The sequence below is a fragment of the Oryzias latipes genome, chromosome 22 (genome assembly GCF_002234675.1).
Source record: "Oryzias latipes chromosome 22, ASM223467v1".
In the NCBI taxonomy this organism is placed as follows: domain Eukaryota; kingdom Metazoa; phylum Chordata; class Actinopteri; order Beloniformes; family Adrianichthyidae; genus Oryzias; species Oryzias latipes.
Window position 1 is genome coordinate 2,357,697 of NC_019880.2, and position 27,903 is coordinate 2,385,599.

The 27,903-nt window shown below is 47.6% G+C and overlaps 1 protein-coding gene across 3 annotated transcripts; it reads left to right on the top strand.

Moving 5' to 3' along the window:
* The first annotated feature begins 59 nt into the window (after nucleotides 1-59).
* LOC105356884 (mitogen-activated protein kinase-binding protein 1) lies at nucleotides 60-27,893 on the top strand. 3 transcript variants are annotated; one of them, XM_023951336.1, is made up of 32 exons: nucleotides 60-411; nucleotides 3,985-4,076; nucleotides 8,229-8,291; nucleotides 8,432-8,489; nucleotides 12,968-13,138; nucleotides 13,215-13,352; nucleotides 13,418-13,600; nucleotides 13,712-13,729; nucleotides 18,101-18,261; nucleotides 18,357-18,555; nucleotides 18,670-18,804; nucleotides 18,879-19,081; nucleotides 19,152-19,243; nucleotides 19,335-19,460; nucleotides 19,531-19,601; nucleotides 19,673-19,794; nucleotides 20,523-20,598; nucleotides 20,675-20,786; nucleotides 20,854-20,917; nucleotides 20,998-21,126; nucleotides 22,605-22,720; nucleotides 22,871-22,896; nucleotides 23,053-23,193; nucleotides 23,268-23,390; nucleotides 23,564-23,688; nucleotides 23,766-23,890; nucleotides 23,960-24,145; nucleotides 24,289-24,370; nucleotides 24,443-24,852; nucleotides 24,925-25,626; nucleotides 25,724-25,809; nucleotides 26,001-27,893. In XM_023951336.1, exons 1-32 carry the CDS (start codon nucleotides 301-303, stop codon nucleotides 26,217-26,219), a joined length of 4,665 nt encoding a protein of 1,554 aa, XP_023807104.1. In that variant the 5' UTR covers nucleotides 60-300; the 3' UTR covers nucleotides 26,220-27,893. The 3 variants fall into 3 exon arrangements, with proteins under 3 accessions (XP_023807104.1, XP_023807106.1, XP_023807105.1); XM_023951338.1 differs by lacking the exon at nucleotides 23,268-23,390; XM_023951337.1 differs by lacking the exon at nucleotides 13,712-13,729.
* Nucleotides 27,894-27,903: the final 10 nt, after the last annotated feature.

Consider the following 27,903-nt stretch of genomic DNA (forward strand, 5'->3'; position numbering starts at 1 on the left):
TGGAGCTTTTATTTTGAAAAGCACGAGCGGAAGTACCACTGCGGTAGTCGCATGCGGTCCTGACGCAGCGGAGACTCGCTCCGCCTCCCCGGTCCGGTCAGGACGCCTGCGCGTGTTGACTGCAGTGGAGGACTATGTGGAGAACCGGCCTAGCCCGGAACCAACAGGTCCAGGAGAGTCCCGCGGCTCGGTCCGGCCCGGTTTGCTAAAGAAATGATGGCAGCGGCGGAACCAGAGAGGAAGACCGTTCAGATTTACGCCTGAGCGTCACGGAGCGGCGACGCAGGGCGAACGTGCGCGATGTCTGCGGACGGTGCCACGATCCGCAGCCGCATCAAGAACCTGCTGCGCTCCCCGTCCATCAAGCTGCGCAGGAGCGGCGCGCGGCACAAGCGCGACCTCAGCAACAAGGTTCACGCGTGCGCGCGCACACTCACTCACTCACTCACTCACTCACACACTGCTGGTCATATGCGCGGAGGTGGGTTCTGGCTTAGGTTCGGGTTTTGTGCTCCTTCATTGCTCCAAACCCTTATGGCAGTTCGGTTCGGTTCGGTTCGGTTCTCCTAGCAGACTCCTGGGGTTCTGCGCGCAGGTTGTCCAGGACCTTCTGGGCCTGACAGCAATGCCCCCCCCCCCCTCCCCCCAGAGTGTTTTGGTTCCATACTCTGTCATGATCTGTTTAGACAGTTCTGCTCCGCTGAAGATCTTTGGTACCGTGTCTTTATCTGTTGAAGCATCCACTTCCCTGGAAGTTTTGGGACGGGTCCTGGAGGTGGTTCTGGACCGGAGCAGGGGGGGATGCTCCAACATGAAGAAGCAGCACAGACTGCAAATGGCGCTTTGGAGCAGATCTGAACCAGATTTGGACCTCCTGCCTCACAAACATATTCTTTGGACCCTGAGATGAACTGGTTCTGATACTTTTTGAGTAATTGAACTTCCTGAATACCTTCAAGCATCAGAGACCCGGTCTGCAGAAAATCTTGTCTGTGGGTTCAGTTCTGGGTTTGAACCCACTTGAGATATGCTTCTGATTCTGAGGTGACTTTTCCTTTAAGAGGCGCTCGGTGGACCGCTACCTCTATGGGACTTGGTTCCGCAGAGTGACGAAGGCTGGGGAGTCATCCTCGTGGCTCTGGTTGGCCCGACGGGACATGTGAGGAGGAAAGTGGGCGAAAACAGAAATAGTTTGGTGCTGCTGCAGAGTCATGTGAGGGGAAGGAGGGTGGGTACATGCGCCCTCAGAGCTGCTGTCTGTGCTCTCAGACCGGCACGGAACCGCTCATCTACCAGATCCGTCGGGTTTACCGATCTGGTTCTGACTTCAAAACCGCCACAATGTTTTCTGGTGGCAGCGCCATGCAAGAAGTAAGTGGCAGTGAGTAGTCTGAGCTCAACACGTTCAGAGAGAATTGGGCTCCTGCAGAAGACTTTCCTTCGAATCAGAACCTTTTAGGAACCGATTAGTCCTTCTAATCAGAACCGATGACGTTAGTGCAGCTTAATGGGTAAGGCTTTCTTTTACAGTACAGTGCTTACAATAAGGTACCACCTAAGTATCCTCTTATATATGGTGAGTACCAAAAAATACACATAAACTTGCTAAGTAAGTAGAAAGTAAATTCTGGGCCTTTTTTCACAGTACTTCCATTGTAGTTTCTGTTTACTACCATCTTGTTACACATTGTAAATACCATGAAACAGACAATGAGTTAGATGTAAATTCAAGGTACCTTATTTGTACTTACCTTGTTCTAATATGTGTAAGTACTACAAAAGACACCTTTACACAACATGTAAATACCCAGTAGGTACTATTTGAAAACCCAGTGTAAATGACATAAATACCCAGTACGTATATTATAAATACCAATACCCAGTAGGTACCACATAGGTATGAACCAAGTAATACCTCATAAATACACAGCCAGTACCATGTAAGTACCAAGTAGACACAAAAAAAGTACCATGTAAACACCCTGTAAGTTCCCAGTAGTTCTAAAATAAGTACTATGTAAATACCACATAACTACGCCGTAGGTACTGTACTGTAAGTAAAAGAAAGCGTTTCCGCTTAATATTGACCCAAGAATGTGTTATTACACAGTAATAATGCAGTCGTGACACAATACCAACACAGTAGGCTTACAATACAGTAATGACACAATAACCAGTTAATAATGCAGTGATAAAGTTATACTGACGTGTTAACGGTGTAATTACACAATGACAGCAAAGAAATAATGTAGTATTGACACAATAACTAATGATCAATGTATCAACACTGTAAAAACATAGTAATGACACATTAGTATTACAGTAACAACACAGTAATAATCCAGTATTGACTAAAGTAATAACAATTATGTCACAATAATAACACAGCAATAACATGGTGATAACAATAATAACATAAATGGCATATACATATATATCAAAACTCTTTACATTTACATTCTACCATTCACACACACACGCATTCACACACTGATGGTGGCTCCACTGCTTACACCAAACTGTAACTACCAGGAGTGATCTGGGGTGCAGTGTTTTGCCCAAGGATATATATTTAATTTGAAGATAAGTTGAGGACCCTCTGAGTTTGGTCTAGAGCAGGGGACCCCAAATCCAGGCCTTGAGGGCCGGTGTCCTACATGTTTTCCAACCATCCGGTCATTGAAGCTCCTCATTGGCTAAACACACCTGATCCAGGTAATCGGCAGCAAATCAGGCAGGGTTTCTGGAAAACCAGCAGGACACCAGTCCTCGAGGCCTGGATTTGGGGACCCTTTGCCTCCAACCTGGTCTAGAGCTCAGGATGGACGATTGGGTAAAATAATTTGGGTTCCCTTCTCTGTGGCAGCTGACTTCAGATCAGCTGCGCTTGGAGCTGGCTTAGCCGGCGTGGATCGGACCCGGGAATGGCTCGTAGACCTGACCACATTGGGAAGAGCAAACACGTGACTAGTTCTCTTTAAAAAAGCTCTGGAATTGTTCTTTGTGTTGCGCTTGAGTTCCTTTTTCATTGATGTCCCTTTGCCTCCAACCACAAAAGCCTCACAGGAGGAACTTCAAATAGTTCCAAAAGGCAGAAGGGACGGTCTTTGAAGTTGAGCGTATGGCTGGAAGTGGAGGGGCAAGGCCCAGAAGTAGAGAGCCTCAAACAGGAAGTACATTCCAGCTGGTCCGTACCACAGAAACCACAGAATCTGCAGCTCCGTATCCAACGTTCAGACAGAACAAACATGGCTCACAGAAGACGTACAATATCGCCCATGGCGTGAAGCAATAACTAACAAAGATTTGAGGAGAGCCTAGTGCATTATGGGAAGTCTTTTATAGTCTATTGTAGCATAACTAAAGTGTCATCCAGAAGAACTTTAACTATAAACTTATTTTAAAAATGGGAAAGTTTTAAATCCAGGATTAACATAGATTATATCTGATGACGAAGCACAGAGTTGGATAAACAGGGTTGGGCCAAGTACAGAACTCTGTGGAACACCATAACTGTCATTGAGGGCTGATGGACTCGGATAAGAAGCTAATGTCAGTTTTTGGTCCCAATGGGACACTAACCCACGTGTGAGAGAACAAGACACAAGTCTGTAGCATGAAGCTATGAAGACTTCATGGATAACTGTAATCAGAGTAGTTTGATGTTCTCTGAATCTCCTCAAAAACACGAGTTCTGTTTCAAGATCTACACTGTAGAGGTCAGAGATGTTTGGATCAGTGCATGTCCGAACACAAGTGTTTTCTTGCTTGCGTCTGGGGCAGGATTTTCAATCTCTGCTCAGAGTTAAAGTCAAGTCTTCCGCCTTAAGAGGATTATTTGGACTCTAAAGAGTTTAACCAGAGGAGCTGGCTTCCCTGACGGTGTTTTTGTGGGTCAAAGCTTCTCATCTGGGCCCTGAACATAAATCCAACTGTTCCTGGCGGCTCCTGCTCCTTCCTGACTCCTGCTGTTTCTCCCTGCAGGTGACATTGGAGAAGGTTCTGGGAATCACAGCAGAGGGGAACCGAGCGCTGGCCTGTGAACCCCGAACCGGACTTCTCGCCTATCCGGCGGGGTGAGTGCACTCCGAGAAGTGAGACGTCTGTTCTCGCACACATTCCCAAATGTGGAGTTCTTCCAGCTGGTTTTCGATACTTGAATGAGCCAAACTTTGCTCCTTCTGCTGGGCGGGAACTGTTCTGTGATTGGTCAAAGAGTTGATGTGGGCGTGGTTAATGAGACAAGTGCTGTGTTCTGATACAAGAAGTTCGTATGAAGCTACCTTCACACTGCACTGAGCAACGCCCCGTTGCAGTGAAAAGTCTATGTAAATAGAATTGGTGGATTCACGTTCGCCCATAGTGTCGCTAGTCTCTACGTACTAAAAACGCGTGAACATTGAACGCGAGTTGCAAGTTAAACAAGGTTGAATTTTAACAAGTCAGGGACTCGGATTTGGTACTGACGTATGGGTAGCGCCCCTTTTAATTTGCGGAAGTGCCAATCGATTGAAAATTGATCATGGAGGAGGAATTAATAAGTCTTTCATATATCGGAATAGAGCTGTGAAAGAAAAAGTTAGGAGCAAGATTCGCTCAATCTGCTCCGCTTTGACGTTTCACACCAAACCTCTTCCAACTGTCGGTGGCGGACATGCGCTAGTAAACAACAGAAAAAGAAGAAGAAGAGGAAGCCCCTCCCTGCTTGTCCAGTGTGAACATCATGTACTCCACGTACCCAGGCTGCTTCTGCTCACCACAGGGGGGTGGTGAAGAAAATCTGAGTTTCTGGAGGTTCTGTGTTGTGTCCTGCAGGTCTGTGGGTGTAGTTCTACTTCTTCCAACGTGCTGTCCATCATAATGGCAGGAGCATGCAGACCGGGGTGTGAAAAACAGGATGACGGCTGAGGTTTTTCATCAGACTCTGACAAAACCTGGAAGAGGTTTTTCCTCATAGGATCTACTAGAACTGTTCTACGGTTCAAAGTCAGTTCTGGTTTCTGTGGTGGAAGGACCCAGTTTGACTGGGTTGCCAGCGGGAGTGCGTGTTTATGAGGGGGCGGGGGGACGCGAGCAGGCTGAGTCAGCACGTTAGTCCAGTTCCAGAGTGAGAACATGCAGATAAGCCCAGCCTTTAACCTTCTACCGTTGTGGCGTGGCAGGGTTGTGGTTTCACCTGGTTTTTATTTCTGCTCTGAATCTGTGAGGAACGTCAGACAGACGACACATTTCAGAGCCAGTTCTCCACGAACGTGGATTTGCAGATTTATTCATCCAGATTACATGAAATGCTTTTCCACACTTTTAAAGGAGGACGTTGACGTCCAATCAGATGAGTGTGAGGTTAGAAGTAGGGGCAGAACCTCCCCCTAAAGAGGCCCTGCTGTCAGTCGCGTGTTCTGCTTTGTTGTCCGGTCCTGACTCATCGCTTTGGACGCTCAGTTTATGGAATTTTTCCAGGAGAGCTGTTGCAGCAGCAGAACATACTTTCTGGCGGGGCAGCCGAGATGCCGCTAAGTCCTCCTCCAGACGAAGGCCAGCCTGACCTCCTCATCCTCACCGTCCTCTGTTCTCTGGCAGAGCTGGAATGACGGGAATGTGCGAGGGACAGCCTCGGAAACCTCCGTGTTTCTCCTTTCGACCAACCGGCGGCTCCCGCTCCGCAGACGCTCTCAGCCGATTGGCCGGCTCTCTCGGCTCCGGGAGGAAGTGAATTCCGTGTTTTCAGGCTCAAAAGGGTGGAAGGGCTTCAGAGAGTCCGACGGACGGAGGAGGGAAGTGGGTCACTGGAGCGATGGGAGGGGGTGGGGGGGGTTTAATGTAGGTCAGTTTGAAGAAAGAGAGATTCATGAAGGACAGACACATCAGTGAGGGAGGGGGGAAGCCCCTCACAGACCTGCACTACTGTCCTCATCTACAACACTCTACCATCAAAATACTACTCCAAGTACTACCATAGTACTTTAAATGGATCGAATTGTACTTGTTGTCATGGAGAACGCAGCAGCCGTCGTTCTTACTGTTCCTTTAAGCAAAAACGTTACCGCCACCACAAACTCAAGAAGTCACAGAGTTCCCGGTGAAAAGGCTCCTAAAGAATGATGTCATCACAGCGGGAGAAACCATCTCATCAAATGGATGGGGGTCCAAATCCCTGATGGGGCAACAAAAAAGTTCAAAATCCACTAATTAAACCATCCACACATTTTGGGGATATCTAAAAGAAGTTTTGAAATTATTATGGGATGGCCACGTGACCTATAGCTTGGGGGCTGTTAAGCTGCAAAGTGTGACATTTTTGCGATTTCCGCATTTCCCCACAAACGGGGAAAAAAAGCCTTTTTCTTTGAGCGATCTTTACAAAATTTCACACACACCACCAGGTTAAGTCTGAATGTCCTTTGACCTTTAACCCCAGGAAGAGACTGCCATCAACAACTTTATAACTCCTCCTAGGAATTTCCACCTCCTAAGTCGTCGAGCATCATTGGGAAGCTACCTTGGAAAAAAATCGGGGAATTAGAAGGTTTGAACGCCGTTAACATGCCATTCTTGGAAAAGTGGCGTTCTCCTCTGTTACTCGCACATTTCTTTATCGGAACATTGTGGAAATTCAACACATGAATCGTTGGCTCTAGCTGAATGAAACGATATAACATACAAAATGAACATATTAGGATTGTGGGCGTGGTTAATAAACTCCTCCGTTACCAAGGAAATCCAAAAGTTTACTTTTGCAGATCCTTCTAAAACGGACGTAGACCTGTCCGCCACCTCCAGACGACCAAAAAAAAACAATATGGTTGCTATGGTGATTAAACCAACAGAAAGCCTCCATTTTGAAAAAAAATGTTTTTTCACAAATTTGTCCCGTGGAGCTGTGATTAGGGTGGGAGGGGCCTGAAGCAGCCAATGAGGGCGGGGTGGAAAGGGGGACAATGGCTGCTTGTGGCTTTAATAGTAATTTATTACTTTATATAGTAACGGTGCAACTACAGTAAGATCAGAGTACACTTGTAGTACAGTCATAGCTATAGTTCTGTTAGAGTTTTGCAGCTATACTACACTCATAGTACAGTTCTAGTACTGTCAAAGTACAGCCATGTACAGTAAAAGTCTTTCAGATAGAGTGTATTTTTTAGGGGACAGTGGGAGCCTCAGCGTTCGAACCCCTCGGGACGTGGACTCCACAGTCCCGTGTCATTAATTTTCCGTCTGTCTGTCCCTCGGGTTGCACTGATTCAGCGTTGGTCTTATTTTCTGCACACACACACACACACACACCCACACACACACACACACACACACACACCCACACACACACACACACACACACACACACCCACACCCACACACACACGCACACCCTGATGAGTCAGTGGGATTTTGAGTGTTTGTGTCTCTGATGTTGTAAGGACACAGTGTGTTTACACAACAGCGCTGTTATCCAAAGCCGTTTCATGGTGTTAGTCAGTGAGCTGGATTTATTAAAGCAGCTGTGTGAGCGTGTGTAGGTGTGTGTGTGTGTGTCCGTGCGCGTACGTGTGTGGCTGCAGCTCATTACAGGAGCAGTCCTGCAGTTTCTTTTGTGCCGAGTCAGCAGCAGCCACAAAGATGCTGTTGCCACCGCCTCCGGGTGCCAAACAGAGAGCTGCACAAAGGACGGCAGGAGCCGGAAATCAGACCAACAACCCTGAGGCTTCCAGACATCACGTCTCTGTCCGTTATCGTTTGGCGGGTGGACATGCAGACCTGCATGCAGGACAGGCAGCAAACGGACTAAAGCAGGAGCTTTAACCAAGCAGAATCCAGGGCTCTAGAAGACTTTGAAGCTACTGAGTGCAACGATGGCTGACAACAGGAAGTACATGTCAAAATAAAAGCCCCAACCCTGAAGTGAGGCTGACAACAGGAAGTACATGTCAAAATAAAAGCCCTAACCCTGAAGTGAGGCTGACAACAGGAAGTACATATCAAAATAAAAGCCCTAACCCTGAAGTGAGGCTGACAACAGGAAGTACATATCAAAATAAAAGCCCTAACCCTGAAGTGAGGCTAAAGAAAACACCAGGAAACATTCTCCTTTGTTCTTCACCAGAGCAACATGGAGTTGTGTGAAAAGTTCTCGACAAAGTGTTTAGTTCTTGGTTCTGAAGTTTGTTGTTGGCTCAGAAACCTTCAGTCTGTGTTTTCCTGTTGACCTCCTGACCCCGTCTCATCGTTCACAGGTGTGTCGTGGTTCTGTTGAATCCTCGCAAGAACAAACAGCATCACATCTTCAACAGCTCCAGGTGAGACTCCGGCGGGTCACTCGTGTTCCCCCTCCTTCTTTTTCACCTGAAAGTAAAATGTTGATGGAATCTGGTCCGGTTCAAAGGTAGAACCTTCTCTGAGTCCGATGAACAAAGTGAGGCTGTTTCTGTGTTTTCAGGAAGGCCATCACCACGCTGGCATTTTCTCCTGATGGGAAATATGTGGTTACAGGCGAGGTGAGATCTACATCACACAGACCCGCATCACACAGACCCACATCACGCAGACCCGCATCACACAGACCTGCATCACACAGACCCGCATAACACAGATCAGCATCACACAGACCCGCATCACACAGACCCGCATCACACAGACCCGCATAACACAGATCAGCATCACACAGACCCGCATCACACAGACCCGCATCACACAGATCAGCATCACACAGATCAGCATCACACAGACCCACATCACACAGACCTACATCACACAGATCTACATTGCACAGACCTGCATCACACAGACCCGCATCACACAGATCAGCATCACACAGACCTACATTGCACAGACCTGCATCACACAGACCCGCATCACACAGACCCGCATCACGCAGACCCGCATCACACAGACCCGCATCACACAGATCAGCATCACACAGACCCGCATCACACAGACCCGCATAACACAGATCAGCATCACACAGACCCGCATCACACAGACCCGCATAACACAGATCAGCATCACACAGACCCGCATCACACAGACCCACATCACGCAGACCCGCATCACACAGACCTGCATCACACAGACCCGCATAACACAGATCAGCATCACACAGACCCGCATCACACAGACCCGCATAACACAGATCAGCATCACAAAGACCCGCATCACACAGACCCGCATCACACAGATCAGCATCACACAGATCAGCATCACACAGATCAGCATCACACAGACCCACATCACACAGACCTACATCACACAGATCTACATTGCACAGACCTGCATCACACAGACCCGCATCACACAGATCAGCATCACACAGACCTACATTGCACAGACCTGCATCACACAGACCCGCATCACACAGACCCGCATCACGCAGACCCGCATCACACAGACCCGCATCACACAGACCCGCATCACACAGATCAGCATCACACAGACCCGCATCACACAGACCCACATAACACAGATCAGCATCACACAGACCCGCATCACACAGACCCGCATAACACAGATCAGCATCACACAGACCCGCAACACACAGACCCGCATCACACAGACCCACATCACGCAGACCCGCATCACACAGACCTGCATCACACAGACCCGCATAACACAGATCAGCATCACACAGACCCGCATCACACAGACCCGCATCACACAGACCCGCATAACACAGATCAGCATCACACAGACCTGCATCACACAGACCTGCATCACACAGACCTGCATCACACAGACCTACATCACACAGACTCGCATTACACAGACCTACATCACACAGACCTGCATCATATAGACCTGCATCAAACAAACCTGCATTACACAGACCGGCATCACACGGATATACATCACACAGACCTGCATCACACCGACCTGCATCATATAGACCTGCATCAAACAAACCTGCATTACACAGACCGGCATCACACGGATCTACATCACACAGATCTACATCACACAGAACCGCATCACACAAACCTTCATCACACAGACCTGCATCACACCGACCTGCATCATATAGACCTGCATCAAACAAACCTGCATTACACAGACCGGCATCACACGGATATACATCACACAGACCTGCATCACACCGACCTGCATCATATAGACCTGCATCAAACAAACCTGCATTACACAGACCGGCATCACACGGATATACATCACACAGAGCTACATCACACAGACCTGCATCACACAGACCCGCATCACACAGACCTCCATCACACAGACCTGCATCACACAGACCCGCATCACACAGACCTGCATCACACAGACCTGGATCACACAGACCTACATCGCACAGACCTGCATTACACAGACCCGCATCACACAGACCTACATCACACAGACCCGCATCACACAGACCTACATCATATAGACCTGCATCAAACAAACCTGCATTACACAGACCGGCATCACACGGATCTACATCACACAGAGCTACATCACACAGACTCGCATCACACATACCTTCATCACACAGACCTGGATCATATAGACCTGCATCACACAGACCTGCATTACACAGACCCGCATCACACAGACCTACATCACACAGACTCGCATCACACAGACCGGCATCACACAGACCCGCATCACACAGATCTACATCACACAGATCTACATCACACAGACCCGCATCACACAGACCCGCATCACACAGACCCGCATCACACAGACCTGCATCACACAGATCTACATCACACAGACCTGCATCACACAGACCTGCATCACACAAACCTGCATCACACAGACCTGCATCACACAGACCTACATCACACAGACCCGCATTACACAGACTAACATCACACAGACCTGCATCACACAGACCTGCATCACACAGACCTGCATCACACAGACCTGCATCACACAGACCTACATCACACAGACTCGCATTACACAGACCTACATCACACAGACCTGCATCATATAGACCTGCATCAAACAAACCTGCATTACACAGACCGGCATCACACGGATCTACATCACACAGAGCTACATCACACAGAACCGCATCACACAAACCTTCATCACACAGACCTGCATCACACCGACCTACATCACACAGACCTGCATCACACAGACCCGCATCACACAGACCTCCATCACACAGACCTGCATCACACAGACCCGCATCACACAGACCTGCATCACACAGACCTGGATCACACAGACCTACATCGCACAGACCTGCATTACACAGACCCGCATCACACAGACCTACATCACACAGACCCGCATCACACAGACCTACATCATATAGACCTGCATCAAACAAACCTGCATTACACAGACCGGCATCACACGGATATACATCACACAGAGCTACATCACACAGACCTGCATCACACAGACCCGCATCACACAGACCTCCATCACACAGACCTGCATCACACAGACCCGCATCACACAGACCCGCATCACACAGACCTGCATTACACAGACCCGCATCACACAGACCCGCATCACACAGACCCGCATCACACAGACCTCCATTACACAGACCTGCATCACACAGACCCGCATCACACAGACCTGCATCACACAGACCTGCATCACACAGACCTGCATCATATAGACCTGCATCACACAGACCCGCATCACACAGACCCGCATCACACAGACCTGCATCATATAGACCTGCATCGCACAGACCTGCATCACACAGACCGGCATCACACGGATCTACATCACACAGAGCTACATCACACATACCTACATCACACAGACTCGCATCACACATACCTTCATCACACAGACCTGGATCATATAGACCTGCATCACACAGACCTGCATTACACAGACCCGCATCACACAGACCTACATCACACAGACTCGCATCACACAGACCCGCATCACACAGACCCGCATCACACAGACCTGCATCACACAAATTTACATCACACAGATCTATATCACACAGACCCGCATCACACAGACCCGCATCACACAGACCTGCATCACACAGATTTACATCACACAGATCTACATCACACAGATCTATATCACACAGACCCGCATCACACAGACCCGCATCACACAGACCCGCATCACACAGACCCGCATCACACAGACCTGCATCACACAGATCTACATCACACAGACCTGCATCACACAGACCTGCATCACACAAACCTGCATCACACAGACCTGCATCACACAGACCTACATCACACAGACCCGCATTACACAGACTTACATCACACAGACCTGCATCACACAGACCTGCATCACACAGACCTGCATCACACAGACCTACATCACACAGACTCGCATTACACAGACCTACATCACACAGACCTGCATCACACAGAACCGCATCACACAGATCAGCATCACACAGACCCGCATCGCACAGACCCGCTTAACACAGACCCGCATCACACAGACCCGCATCACACAGATCTACATCACACAGACCCGCATCACACAGACCCAAATCACACAGACCCGCATCACACAGATCAAAAAGCAATTATAGTAAATTTAAAGTACAGTTATAGTTTATTCAAAAAACAATTATAGAAAATGTATAGTCCCATTATAGTAGGTTTAAGAACAGCTGGTTAATGTACAACAAGTTAATGTACAGTTAGATCACAGTCATTTTAGATTGGCGGTAAAGTCAAAGTAAAGGAAGCACATCTACAATACAACTACCATAAAGTTAAAGTACAGTTATAGTAGAGTTGAAGTAGAGTTATAGCATATCGAAAGTATAGAGGTGCAGCGGTCCACCTGTAACCAGAAGGTGGCCGGTTCCTCCGCCCGCCTAAGTCAGAGGGCCAAAGACTTTGTTAAGGGGACTGTGACTGTACGGCGCCGTAGGGCTTGAAGACGGTGAGAGTGGGCGGAGTTTTCTGCGATCCATTGTTCTGTCTACAAAGAAAAATGTTTTTTGACTTTAATGCAGCTCTGCTGGGATTATGTTAAATCATCAGGTGTTTCACTGTCGTTAAACTCCCCCCTCCCCCAGAGCGGTCACATGCCGGCGGTTCGGGTCTGGGACGTGTCGGAGCGCCTTCAGGTGTCGGAGCTGCAGGAGCACAAATACGGAGTCGCCTGCGTGGCGTTTTCCCCAAATGGCAAATACATCATCAGCGTGGGCTACGAGCACGACATGATGGTGAACGTGTGGAACTGGAAGGTACGAACGGTGGGCGGAGCTCCGCTCCTGTGGACCGGCGCCGCTCTGACTCCACCTGCTCGCCTGTGCTCTGCAGAAAAACGTGGTGGTGGCGGCCAACAAGGTGTCCAGCAAAGTGACGGCCGTCTCCTTTTCCGACGACAGCTCCTACTTTGTCACCGCCGGCAACCGTCACGTGAAGTTCTGGTACCTGGACCACAACAAGACCTCCAAGGTCCAACGATCAGAGAACGCGGCGGTTGGTGACGCGGCGCTGGTACTGACGGTGTGTGTCTGCAGGTCAACGCCACTGTCCCCCTGCTGGGGCGTTCAGGGCTGCTCGGTGAGCTCAGGAACAACTTCTTCAGTGATGTGGCGTGTGGGCGGGGCCGACGCTCCTCCTCCACCTTCTGCATCACCTCGTCCGGCCTGCTGTGCGAGTTCAACGAGCGCCGGCTGCTGGACAAGTGGGTGGAGCTGCGGGTGAGTGACAGGTCTGAGGTTTGTTTGTGACCCGTCAGCTGCGAGTCTGCCCTCCTTAAGGCCTCTTCTTCCTCTTCCTCTGCTTGTTCCTTCCTCCTGTTTCGCGAGCAGAGAGTTGACTCTGCCTCCGTAAGTCACGGTCTCACCTGGACTCGGCCACCTGAGGCTGCTTCTCGTGTCACATGGTGTCCCGCCGCATACGTCTCCTCTCCATTCATGCCGCACATCTCCACACATCCGCCTTCGCTCACCTCCCACCGCATGCTGCCGCCACTCATCAGCTCAGCACCGGACATGCAAACATGGATGCCATCAAATCTGCTCATTGCGTTTTCAAAATGTTCATGTGGAGATTCACAAATTCAGAAGTTGACAAACGTTTTCCACAAGTTTGAGGGTCTAAGAGTTACAAAGGATTTACAAAGACGCCACATTCACAGGAGTCTAAAAATGCTCTTTATAATACTACTACAGTACACTATATTTCACTATACTGTACTAGCTATACTATTTTATACTAAAGTATACTACACCAGTGTTTTTCAACCTTTTTTGAGCCAACTTTATCATTGACAAAAATATTTTCTTTAATGTTGGAGGAAAACCAACTGTTATATAATGCATATGATCACAATATGTTTGATACATTTTACACAAAAAGACTAACATTATATTTATGTTTTCTGTAGCTCCACTAAAAGGGAACATGTTGAAGTTTTATTAGTTTTTCTCTTGTCTCAATCAAAAATGAAGTCTTTGAAAACTTTAACAAAAATGTTTTATTTCTTTTTAGATGATTAAATTGTTTCAGTTTAGTTTAATTGTGTCTGTTGGCCACTTCACCTTAACCCTGTTTCTTAAATGTTGTTATAACTTCTATTTAAGTTTAACACATAAAATAATCCAGACGTTATTAGAAAAGTGTTTCAGTTGTAAAGATGACTTGGACCAAACTCTGGGATGTTAATAAACACAAACCTTGAAGGAGAACTAAACTGCTTTCTGATTTCATCAAGAAGATTGAAAAACTGATGTGTGTTCGTTGTGGTTTCAAGACGTTTAACAGGGAAGACTCATTGTGCGCTGAGACGCTGTCACTGTAACCCAATGCATCATGGGAGATGTAGTGATGGCAAACAGACTCGCGTCTCTGAGCATCATTGTTTTGTTCACTTGTTCCACGGTCTGACACAGACTCTGTGGAAAGCTACACCGCTAAAGACGAGCTTTAGCTGGTATTTTTATTAGAACTGAGCAACTTTATGAGCAGAATTGAAACAAGGAAGTGCAGACTTTAACCACTTCTGATTGGTCAGACTGATGACGTATTATTAAGCCTCCAGGAATGATTGGTGGAGACAGTTAAAGGGGCGGGACTTTTCAGAAAACAGAGCTGAAGCTGCGGCTAGATCACAGTACCGTCATTCTTATCAAAGTGTCTTTAACAGAATCAAAAAACACAAAGAAAAAAGTGTTTTATAATCTTTCATATTCCTAACTACTCAGTGTTTTATCAGGACCTGTTTGGATGAACACAGAGCTGATTTCCTGGAGATGGAAAATGTTTTTAGATCAGTTAATGAGGGCAATTTCCTACGGCACACTGGTTGAAAAACACTGTACTACACTATACTATTTTGTACAACACTTAGTATTTTATCCTACAATATAGCATTTTATACTGAATTATACTACACTACACTGTACTAGTCTATACTACATTATACTATCTTATACCAAACTATGCAACACTGTACTATACTATTTTATACTGTAGACTACTATACTACACTATACTATAATACACTTTACCTCACTACACTACTCTACTGTCCAATTTTATGCTATACTATACTACTATACTGCTATGCTATGATACACGGTACTATACTATACCCTCCTGAGACCCGGCCCAGTCATTTATGTCCTCTATAATGGACATTTTGTTTACCTGTATATTTTTAAGGAATTAAGAGATAACTTTCACAATCCTACTCTACTCTGTAGAGGACATCCTGGGCTTTCCAGTGATGTGTCATGTGATGAGTTTGCATGCTGGGAACTTTAAGTTTTACCTCTACCAAGATGGCTACCATAACATTTACCTATTTTTATGGAAAGATGAAAGGCAAGTCAAATATTCTGTATCTATTCCATTTTTTACCATGATAATTACATATATTCTTGGTCATAAACATGTTAGGAACAATATTTTTAGATCTGACAACAGTTTCATGGTTTCTGTTTTAAAACAGCAGGCATTTAATGAATGTCCACTGTAGAGGACACCGGGACCATTTTAATGTATTTAATGGCTGCACATAATGTATGGAGAAAAAAGTGAAGCAGCGTGGATTCTATACCAGATAGTTGAGAGAGATTCAGATTTGGAGCTTTCGGAGGATGAAAAGGATGAGGAGGATGAGATTCAGGAAGAAATAACTGTTATTTTTTTAAATAACTTGATTTTTTTGTGTTTTTTAAACGTCCATCATTAGAGGTTTACACCTGTGCTAGCAGGGCGCCCTGCCTATCAAGATGATGCCAAAGTTTGTGAATACTGGTGTCCAATCCTGTACTTTTCACAGTACGTTGATAAAATTTTCGAGGACCTGTTTTTGATCTAGTTTTGTTCCAACCACCGTGGAATCACACTCCTCAGCCTCCCTGGGAAAGTCTATGCCAGGGTACTGGAGAAGAGAGTCCGTCCGATAGTCGAACCTCAGATCCAGCAACAACAGTTAGGTTTCCGTCCTGGTTGTAGAACAGTGGACCAGCTCTACACACTCTCTAGGGTGCTGGAGGGAATGCGGGAGTTCGCTCATTCAGTCCAGATGTGTTTTGTGGATTTGGAGAAGGCGTTCGACCACGTCCGTCCCCCGTATCCTGTGGAGGGTGCTATGGGAGTATGGGGTCCGGGGAGCCTTACTGAGGGCTGTCCGGTCTCTGCATGACCGGAGCAAGAGCTTGGTTCGCATAGCCGGCAGTAAGTCAAACCTGTTCCCGGTGCATGTTGGACTCTGGCAGGGATGCCCTTTATCATAGTTCTGTTCATAGTTTTTATGGACAGAATTTCTAGGGTACAGGCAGGGGCCGGAGGGGGTCTGGTTTGGGGACCATAGGGTTTCATCTCTGCTCTTTGCAGATGATGTTGTCCTGTTGGCTTCATTAAGCCGGGACCTCCAGCGTGCATTGGAGTGGTTTGTGGTAGAGTGTGAAATGGCTGGGATGAGGGTCAGCACCGCTAAATCTGAGGCCATGGTTCTTAACCGAAGAAAGGTAGTTTGCCATCTCTCTGTGGGTAGAGCATCCCTGCCCCAGGTGGAGAAGTTTAAATATCTTGGAGTCTTGTCCATGAGTATGGGAAGACAGGAGCATGAGATTGACAGGCGGATCGGGGCAGCGTCCGTAGTTATGCGGTCGCTGTATCGGTCCGTTGTGGTGAAGAGAGAGCTGAGCCAAAAAGCAAAGCTCTCAATTTACCTGTCGATCGTCGTCTGTAGCAGATGGTCCAACAAGTGACAATAGAGTGATAAAGAGTTTTATTGTTTTAGAAAAAAATGTAATGTTTTTTGGGTGAATATCACTCTAAAGATTTAATCTGCTCCTTTTTTCTGATTTTCCTAATTGACTTCTATTTTCACAGAAATATCGTCCTGTTGTCCTCTACAGTGGACGTGTTGGGAAATTAAAATTAAAAATATTTAAAAAAAAAATAAAATTGTAAGGTGTTTTTTTAGGCCCGAATAGATAGGAAATCACACAAAAACAAAAATTGGGAGACACTTTTTTTCCTCGGTTCTCAGGAGGATACTATACTTTACCATACTATCAGGTTATAGAATGATCTCCAACAACAAATCAAAGATGCTAAATAAACAAATTAATTCTTTAAATGCAACATTCCAAACATATGTTAGTTATATTTGTTGGTCACATGATTAGAATTAACTCCAAAAACTAAAAGTCTGAAATAATACTGTAATTTTAGAAATGACAGCAAAGAGTGAGAGAACAACAATAGAACTACAAAACAGCAGCAAACTTTTATTTTTTATTTGGTAACAGTTTCTGGGTTTTAATTTAAGTTTCTTCAATCTCTTCAAATAAGAAAAAGTCTTTTTTCCCCCTAATTTTCTGTGGGTTTCTTCATTGACTTTACCTGATGTGACCCCACAAATAAACCTCAGTAGTTTATTCAGAAGCCTTCAGGTTCGTTCTGAGGAACTGACGCGCTAAAAAGGATTTTTCTCTCACCTGAACCTTTGACTCTGACTTTAGGTGGAATTCTTTCAGGGACATTTTGGACTCCCAGCATAAACTTCTGTAGAAAATCATTTTTAGCATTTGACAATCTCCACTTCAACATTTACAACATTCCCTAAGGTTGTATTTTATCCTTGTGGTACCTGAAGGCAGCACCGCTCTCCTGCTGCGCCATCAAGTTACGTTTTTCATGGAGAACCTGAAAACCTGCCTGTCTGTCCACCTGTCTGTCAGACGTCCCAGGCCACCTGTCTGTCCGTCACAGAGGAGTTCATCTTCTGTGGATGCTCCGACGGGACGGTTCGAGCCTTCAGCCCCGTCAACCTGCACTTCCTCTGCACTCTGCCCCGCCCCCACTCTCTGGGCGCTGACATTGCCAGCATGGTTGATGCCAGGTAACGCACCTGCCACAGTGAACCCGTTACCATGGAAACCACAGTCACAGCAGGATCTGTGATGTACGTCTTCTCCTCCTCCTCCTCCTCCTCAGCCAGCTGTTCTCCTGCGGAGCAGACGCTCGGTACCCAGACAGCGTGGCCGTGACCTACGACCCCACCAATCACTGGCTGTCCTGTGTCTACAACGACCACAGCGTCTACGTGTGGGACGTTCGGGACCTCCAGGACCTCCGGAGAGCAGGGAAGCTGTACTCCGCTCTCTACCACTCGTCCTGCGTGTGGAGCCTGGAGGTGAGTCTGCAGCCCTGACTAGGTCCACTTGGTTCTGGTCCCGAGTCTCAGACCAGTTTTGTGGATGAACTGAACACCTCCTGATGGTGCTTTTAAGTGAGGTTTTTCCTGCAGGTCTCCACAGGTGGAACAGGTGAGGGGGAGAGACTCCTCCCCCCCGGATCCTTCCTGTCGTGCTCCTCAGACAACACCATCCGGCTGTGGAACATGGACGGACACAGCGCCCTCCACAGGAACATCCTGAGCCACGTACGGCAGCGCTCGCCCGCACATGCCAGGCACACACCTGTATCTGTCTGACCTCTGACCTCTGACCCCCCCAGGACCTGAAGAAAGTCATTTACGTGGAAGACAATGTCAGCAGCCTCCCTGACGCCGACAGCATCACCGTTGCCGGCGGCAACGCAGAGAAGGCGGGGCCACCGGAGGGGCAGCAGACAGACCAGATCCGGACGGGCATCCGGGCTCTGAGAGTCAGTCCGGACGGACGGCACCTGGCCTCCGGGGACCGCATGGGAGTTCTCAGGTGAGGGAATGAGGGTGACAGGGTTTTGATGCGGCGTCCGCGCGTTGGTTCAGACGTTTGTGTCCTTCAGGATCCATGATCTGGACAGCATGGAGGAGATCCTGAACGTTCAGGCTCACGACTCCGAGATCCTCTGCCTGGAGTTCTCCAAACCGGACACAGGTGAGAAACCCCATCAGCTCCTCGCCTCCTTATGCCAGAAAACCGGATGTTTTGGAGGTGGTCAGGAGCCGTTTTCATGTTCTCTGCTCAGGTCTGCAGCTGTTAGCCACAGCAAGCCGGGACCGGCTGATCCACATCCTGGATGCGGGCCGAGACTACAGCCTGGTCCAGACTCTGGATGAACACTCGTCCTCCATCACCGCTGTCAGATTTGCCGGTCTGTTGCTCTGACCTCCGCCCCTTCCCGCCTCTGTTCGTCTGTAACCACTCTTGTTCTTGTCCTTCAGCCAATGAGGGGAAGGTGCGCATGATCAGCTGCGGCGCCGATAAGAGCGTGTACTTTCGCTCAGCCCAGCAGGTGAGACTTACCTGCGAGTGTGAGAAGAACCGTGTGCGAGGTAAAGGCTGCATCTCCTCCTCCTTCCTCAGACGGAGGAGGGGCTAGAGTTCATCCGGACGCATCACGTCGTCCGGAAGACGACTCTGTACGACATGGACGTGGAGCCCACCAGGAAGTACGCGGCTGTGGGCTGTCAGGACCGCAACATTCGGTACCCGCATCTCCTTTTTTTTATGATGTCATCGATTTGACAAAGTTAAAATCTAATTAATATGAGCGTTTTGCAATGATTATTTATGAGTCCACTGTCTTCTGAAGATAAAAACATTGATGATTTATTATTTAAATACATTTTTTGGGCCATAATTGTTCCAACGCAATGCATTGTGGTCTATATTCGCGTCGATGCACACTGGTTTTTCGCAGAGAAATTTCTAGGGGCACTGGATTTGAGAATTGGCAAACGCGCTATATAGTGCACAATAGAGGGGTTAGGGTGGGAATTCGGACATAGTCTTTAACTGCATCACAGCAGCAAAGCATCATGGGTAATGTGCTGTGTCCAGTGTACAAGCAGGAAACAGCCTTTTTGCTTCTGATCTATCAGGGTGTGGTCAGAACTGCACAGCAAATCTTGAAAAGTTCATGAGTTTCTACTTAAATTAACTTTTTAAAAGTATAAAACTTTTTTTTTAAAAACATGGTTTATTTATGGTGTATTGTCTGAAACGTCCTTCTGTCTTTGTGAAAGTGACCTGTTTTATTTCAGGTAGGAAAAGGAGTTTTAGTGGAAACAGGACAGGGATGGTTTTGTATACCTGCTGTCAGTTAAATAAAAGATTCTGTACTGCTGATGAAGATGGTGATGATGGTGATGGTGATGGTGATGGTGATGATGATGATGGTGAACTAACCGGTTGCTCGTCGTCCGTCCTGCAGGATCTTTAATGTCAGCAACGCTAAACAGAAGAAGGCGTACAAAGGCTCGCAGGGGGAGGACGGGACCATCATTAAAGTATGTCATTTGTGGTTACCGTGGTAACATCTTAGTGGAGTATCTGCTCACAGGCTCCTCCCCTTTACCTTGTCAGGTGCACATAGACCCGTCAGGACTCTACATCGCCACCTCCTGCTCAGACAAGAACATCAGCATCTTCGACTTCTTTTCAGGAGAGTGTGTGGCCACCATGTTTGGACACTCGGGTGTGTTGCTGTTGTGCGTCTGTGTGTCCTGCGCTCGTGCTTGTGTTAACGTAGGATTCTGTTTCAGAGATCATAACCGGGCTGAAGTTCAGCGGCGACTGCAAACACTTGATCACCGTTTCAGGAGACAGGTACGGACGCAGGTGAACGGCTCTGCTTCCTCCGACCGCAGCAGACGTCCTCACCCGTCTGCGCGTTTGTGTGTGCGCAGCTGCATCTTTGTGTGGCGTTTGAGTCCGGAGATGACCATCAGGATGAGGCAGAGACTCGCCGACCTGAAACCCCGCCGCAGCGTTCCTCACCGCCAGAACGCACCTCAGCAGAGAGCCGTCAAAGTCAGGTAGACGTTCAGCTTAGAGGGTTTTCACAGGTTAGGAGGACGTTTCTCTCAGACAGGAAGTCATCATCAAAGCTTTGATGGAAGCTTCTAACATCTCACCTCAGTGGAGAACATTACAGATCATTGCAGGGAAAGAACTATTGGAAAGAGTCTGGTGATACCAAACGAATCCCGATGTTGTACTGGAACATGATTTCTTGCTTCTTTTTTTTTTTAAAGCATGACCTGAATTTCAATTGACTTTCAATTAAATTAACTTAACTGTGAAACCTTTTAAAATTAAATGACAACTTTATTTTTGAAAGAGAACATTGTTTTGACTTTCAAAACTGTGACTTTTTTAATCACAGATTTACTTCTCATAGATTAAATACTTTATCAGAATTTTTTTTTTTGTAATTTCACATCTGTTTCTTATATTCATGATTTAATTTTTGTACAAGATTGACTATTTTTCACGATTTTATTATGTTTTTCAAATAATCTTTTGACATGATCATTTTAATCGTTTATTTTTGTACAATTGGACATGTTCCTCATATATTTTCACAACTTTTTTCTCACAATTTTACATTTTTTCATAATCCAACAGTTTTCATAGTTTTTTACATTTTTATTCTTATAATTTTACTAATTTATTTAGTACAATTGGACTATTTCCTCATCATGTTTTCTCATAACCTTTTGATTTCTTTTCAGTATTTTGCATCTTTATTCTAGGAGGATTTTCTTGCACAAATTTGACTTTTTTCTCATAATTTGTTTGATATTTTTCTCATAATTAAAAAATGTAAATATAAGACATTTTTTCGCATAATTCCTTACAAATTCTTTCATAATCCAACAGCTTCATTCTTATAATTTGACATATTTTATTTTTGTACAGTTTTGTGATTTCCTGATAATTTTTCTGTTTATCGTATTTATTTTCTTTGCCGGATACTCTTCTGTAAATATCCATTACGGTGAGACTTGAATGCCAGTTTTACTCCCGTACAGATCAGTTGGTGAAAATATTTTCTGACAATAAACGTCCAGGCAAAAAAAAGGTTGAGGACTAAATCTGAAGGAAATGTTTTTAAATGTTTAGCATGAAGTCAGACTTTTGGATCCGTTTTATTGAAAGAGCACATAGTGACCTGAAGTTGAACCCGAGGCAGGTTCCTCTAAATCCTTCCATCTCTATCTGTTCCTGTGATGGAGATGCGGCTGAAGCAGCAGAAATGCCCCATAGCATGAATCTCCCACCGCCGTGTTTCACTGTGGGAGTGTTTCTCTGTGTTCTGAAGTAAAACTTCATGAGCCCAAAGATCAGAACGTGTGAACTCATCAAACCAAAGACGTGTTTGGGATCAACCATCCGTTTTGGGTGATGAAGATTTTTTTGTGACGTTCGAGGAAACCAGTTCAGAGGCAGTCTTCGGGAGAGAAAAAGCACTGAGATGAAGGTCTCATGTTCTCGACGTGTCTCTGAGCAGCAGGACGCCGCCCCCCTGTGTCGACATGATGTCATCCGACAGCAACGGCGAGGAGGAAGAGGAAGAAGAGCAGCCCCGCCCTTACATGGAAACAGCGGGATGTGTGAAAGAGGCAGGTTAGTTACCATGGTTACGCCTCAAATCAAATAGCAATTTCTGAAGCTTGAAGTCTGTGTTTCCTCGCCAGTTAGTTTGATTACATGTGAGATTTTTTGGCGATGCTCGGTCATGTGACCGACCTGAGGCTTCTTGTCTGCTTCCCTCAGAGATGTTCGGCAGAGACGACAGGAAGGTGAGCGAACGTCCACGCCGCTGAGGAACCGTTCGCCCTCGCACGTCTGAACTTGAGTTCACCTCAAACTTCCTGTGCCCTTTCAAATTAAAATCACATAAGAAAAAAACGAGGCCGCAGCTCCTTTTTCCTAATTTCTACTACCGGACTCCTCAGGAGGACTCGACAGCACAACTCCCTCGGCGACGCTGGTCGAGACGGACGTCGAGCGCCGACAGCGTCCTGATGGTCAAGTCCATGTTTGATCTGAGAATGCTGGACTCCGCAAGTCCAGACATCCACGGGGATCAGGAGGAGGTGAGGATGCAGACACAAACTCCTGCTATGCAATGTCTTTTTCAAACAGGAAGTGGTTGATTCTGCTCGTCTAGGGGAAGACACGCCCCCACCCTGACTTCGGCCTGAAGAGGAGGACTCCTGCTGTGGAGCCAAAGCTTCACAGGGCCAGCGAGGATCTGCAGAGCACCACCAGCCTGCAGGTGGCCTCCGCGTGGGTGAGACACCTTCAAGCCTCTGAGTCAGAAGATTCCAGCCAACAGGAAGTGGGAACTCAAGAGAAGAACCCAAAGGATTCTGGGAGATATTTTAGAGAAAGGAATAAAATCCTGATTTAAAGCAGCCTTCACCTTCATGGTCCAAGTTCAGCAGGAGGGTTTCTGTCCAACAGGTGGAGGAGGAGTCAAAGACCAGCCAACGACCAGACTTCATCCTGCTGTCCAATCAGAGCCTAAACAGGGAGGAGCCTGTTCTGTTTCCTGACCAATGGGAGGACAGAGTGAGCTTAATGAGCAGGTACAGAAAGATTGACAAGATCAAACTTCTTCTGATGGAAGTTTTTTAACTGAATTTGAAACCCCGCCTCCTGTCAGTGAGTTTCAGGTGAAGGAGGCGTGTCCTACAGAGGGCGGGCAGCAGGAAAAGCCCAGTCCGGACAGCGGCTGCTCTCTGGGCTTCAGCTCCGCTCTGTCCAGCCCGGAGAGACCCGCTGGAGACGGTGAGACGTCTGCTGAGTCGCCAGCGAGACGGACGCCGTTTCCTCATCTGCTGCCTGTGTTCTCCTCAGACACAGAACCCACAGAACCGCTCAGCGAGGACGGAAACTCCTCCGAGCTGGAAATGGAGGAGGAGGAAGTGGTTGGAAGACAAAGACGAGAAGGAGCAGGAGGGTCTCAAAATGTTCCTCAGACTCCAGACCAGGAGGCTTTCTTGAAGGAGAACTTTGTCACTTTGGCTGACCCGTCTGCCTCAGGTACAGAACCGGAACCTGAAAAAGTCTCTCGTGGACCGGAACCTTAATTCCATGTTGTGAAACATCCAGATTCTGCTGGTTTTGCTCCAGTTAGAAGCTTCTGGAAGACCTTGTTGAAGATCATGTGACCCGCGTGTTTGCAGGAAGTCCCAGCAGAACCTCTAACAGCTCCAGCGAGAGTCTCAGCATCTCCTCCAGGTTCCTTCACCAGAGCTCAGCTGCCAGGTAAGCTGTACTAAAGATCCAGCTTCTAACTGGTCTTCATCGCTCTTTTGAACACCTCCCTCCCCTCCACAGCCGGGCCGGGCTTCTCCTACCAACACGGAGCGCAGAAGGAGCAGGGGGGGAGGTGAAGGTCCAGCTCCTCGTCTCTGAGGTCCGACCCCTCATGGAAGAGAACTATAGCAGGAGGAATGATGGAAAGGCATTAGGCAACCAGAACCAGGACCAACCACAGACCCAGAAGGACCAACCACCGCTGGTCCAGGTCCAGAACCCAAACCAGCAAGGACCAGATCTGCCTCAACAGCAGCAGGGGGCGCCAGAAGAGACCTCCTCAGGTCATCCGTGCTTCAGGAGCGCTACGTCGAAGAAGAAGGTCCAAACTGAGGTGGAACCCAGGAGGAACATGGTTCTCCCAACTCCCTCCCACCAGAACCCGGGACTACACAAGGCTCAGTCGGTCAACAGCCTGCTGGCGGACGCCGGTAAGACCCCAGACCCAACCGCGTCCCGTGAGACTTCAGGGGAAACATCCTCATTCCGTTTGTCTTCACCAGGTGAGCTCTCTGACCCGCTGAGCTGTCGCTCGTCCAGAGAGGTCGCCCCCCAGCGCCCCACCACCCTCCCGTCCTCCCTGCGACGGCCTCCATCAACAGCCCCCCCAACCCTTAAGCCAAACTCCGCCCCCTCTCCCCGATCCCCCCTGCAGGAGAGCGCTGCTGTCACGTTGAGGAAGTCCTCCTCTTCCTCTGCGGCGGTTGCGGCTCCCCGCTCCTACATGAGCCCCACGGCGAGCTCCATGGCGAAGATATCACGCTCCGTCTCCATGGGAGACAGCCTCAACATCCTTGAACCTTCTGACGCCGTGACATCACCGCAGTTAGCGCCAAACACTCCCATACAGGCAAAAGAAGCCCCGCCCACTAATGTGGCCGTTGGAAACTCTGCTGCGCTTCCAGCCACGCCCCCGCACGCAGCCGTACTCCCAGTCGTTGTCTCGCCGTCATCCTCAGCTGCTGGTAACCACGGCAACAGGGCAGGGCCTCCTCCTCGCAGCCTCCAGGCTCGAGTCTCCGGCAGCAGCAAGCCACTCCCCGACAAACCCTCCCTCGACGTCTTCTCTCCTCCCACCAAGCCGTCTGCCTCCTTGTCACCGCCCTCGCTGCTCCAAAGCTCCGCCTCTCTCCTCGTGCCATCCAAGCTGGGGGAGGAGCCTGTGAGCGATGCAGGTGGAGACTCAGAGGATGCAGGTGACAAAGGTTTGGCTCCGATTGTTCTCTTTCTGTCTGTCTTTAATGGAGGGAAGGTGGCCGAGTTACCTGTGACTCACCTGGTTCTGTGTCTGTGTCTGTGCAGAGCAACCAATCAGTGTGGAGACCTGCAGGGCTCTGGCCAATGAGCTGCAGAGCTGCTTCAAGAGAGCGACACATATTTACAGGAAGGTGAGTAACTCAGGAAGGGGAGGGGTTAACGAACGGTGGGAGGTGTCACACCTGAACAGATGTGAGAACACGCATACATACAGTATTCATTGAAATATGCTTAAGAAACATATTTTTGTCATATTAAATGGTTTTCCTTTGATGAATGAGTCTCAGTTCTCCCCCTCCCCCTCCTCCTCCTCCTCATCCAGGTAAGCGGCTTCTCTCCGGAGGAGTCCACCTCCATCCAGTGCCAGGTGTCCCTGCTCTTATCGGAGGCCTTCCGGGCCATGAGGGCGGAGCTGGACTCTCTACCGCTGGGCTCCCAGAGCATGCTGGGAGGCGCGGAGGACGTCAGGACCGCCGCCCTGCTGGAGGAGTACTCTCTGCTGCTCCTGCAGGCCGTCAACAGGAGGATCAACAGCAGCTGATCTTCTTCTCCTGCTGCTCCTCTCTGACTGAAAATCAAATCGGGATCAGCTTAAAGGAAAAAGAAAAATTGAAATCTTGAAAACAATTTCCACAGATGTTGAAGATTTGGATAAAATATATTTTACATTTAAATAAATACTAAAAACTTAAATTAAAAAAGCTATAAACCTAAAACTGTTACCAGATTTGAAAAGTTTATCAGTAACAGCTGCTGTCTATATTCATTTTTTTGTTTTTTTAATTGCTTTCAGTTCTCGATTTACAGTTTCAACTGAGTTGAGCCTAATTTTATGTGGGGGCGGGGCTTTGAGCCCATTGGCTCTACCAAGCTCTACTGTGGAGGAGGGGGGAGGACACAGGCGCTATTCGGGCACAGAAAGGACGTCACCATGACTTCTGTCATCAGATGTCAATCATGTCTCGGTAGCCAATGGACTTAAAGCCCCGCCCCCCTATGAAATAATTGACTGCATTGGAACACTGGACTGAGTGACGACGTCTCTCCAACAATATAGTCAATTGAGTCGCCATTTTTTCGCACTTCCGGACGCCACCATGTCGAAGCCAGACGTCGTCAGTGAGCTATACTTGTTCCGGGTTTCTATGGCGACCACTCTCCCCAATCAGGAGTGACCTTGTTGGAAGGGCCACACCCCTACCACTGAAAAACGGGCCAAGTAAAATCTGTCAAATTCTTTTAAAGCTGGACGTGGGCCAGTAGGCTCCACCCACTTTTATGGAGGCATCTGATTGGTCAGTTTATAACTTGAGTAACTTCAACTACAGAAAAAATCATCATGAAAAAAAAGGTATCAGATCAAGAATGTTTATTCTGACCAATGCAATGAATAGCTTGTCTAGGGGATTTTGGGTTCTTGGAGCCACTTCCTGTTTGGAATGCGAGGGGGGGCGGGGTCACTCAGTCCACTTCTCATTTACTGTCATTGGATCAAAAAGTCGTAATTCAAACTGAAACACACGACAACAGCTGTTACACATAATTGTTTTTACTTCCTTTGGTTACAGTTTAAGGTTGTTGTTGTTGTTTAACCCAAATTGTGATATTTCTTTTAAAGTTTAAAAAGTGTTTAAAATAGTTATTTTAATATTTCGTTAAACTTACAGTCTGTGTTTTCAGTCACTTTAAGCTGACCCTGATCCTGCAGATCTCCTCCTCGTTCCTCCTTCACCAGCTCCTCCATCCACCCGTTCACACAGAGGACTCCGACAGGTGGAGGCGAGTCGTCTCCCTGACCCTCCTCATCCTCACGTCTGCAGCCTTTTGCTGTCAGTCTTAGAGACATTTCCTGCGATGAAGGTGTCCTCCTCTTCTCCTCAGTCTTAAGTGTTCCGGTCTTGACCCTGGTTGACGTAGGTTAGACTTTTTTTACGGAGCAAACAGCAATACTTTGTGAACAAATGACCTTCATTCCTTGATCCGATGAGGATTTTTCTTCCACTTGAAACGCTCGGCATGATTTAATAACACTTTGTATTTATTGTGTGGATGAGTTGTGATGCTACTGGAACTGCTCTTTTGGACCCGAACGCACATTTTGATAACCTCGGTTTGACACTTTTGGAGCCTGTTGTTGAGTCAGGAAACTTTGATCACACTGCAACTCAAAGATTAGTTTGTTTTTCTGTCACTTTTAGTAAAAACTTTTCCATCGGCTCGTCGTC

What these genes read in the sequence shown, in the direction of transcription:
- LOC105356884 (XM_023951336.1), top strand. Translation starts at nt 301, where the DNA reads ATGTCTGCGGACGGTGCCACGATCCGCAGCCGCATCAAGAACCTGCTG. An exon ending in CTTCTCGCCTATCCGGCGGG is followed by an intron (nt 4,077 to 8,228) that starts GTGAGTGCACTC and finishes CATCGTTCACAG; the next exon opens with GTGTGTCGTGGTTCTGTTGA. An exon ending in AGAGGATGCAGGTGACAAAG is followed by an intron (nt 25,627 to 25,723) that starts GTTTGGCTCCGA and finishes GTGTCTGTGCAG; the next exon opens with AGCAACCAATCAGTGTGGAG.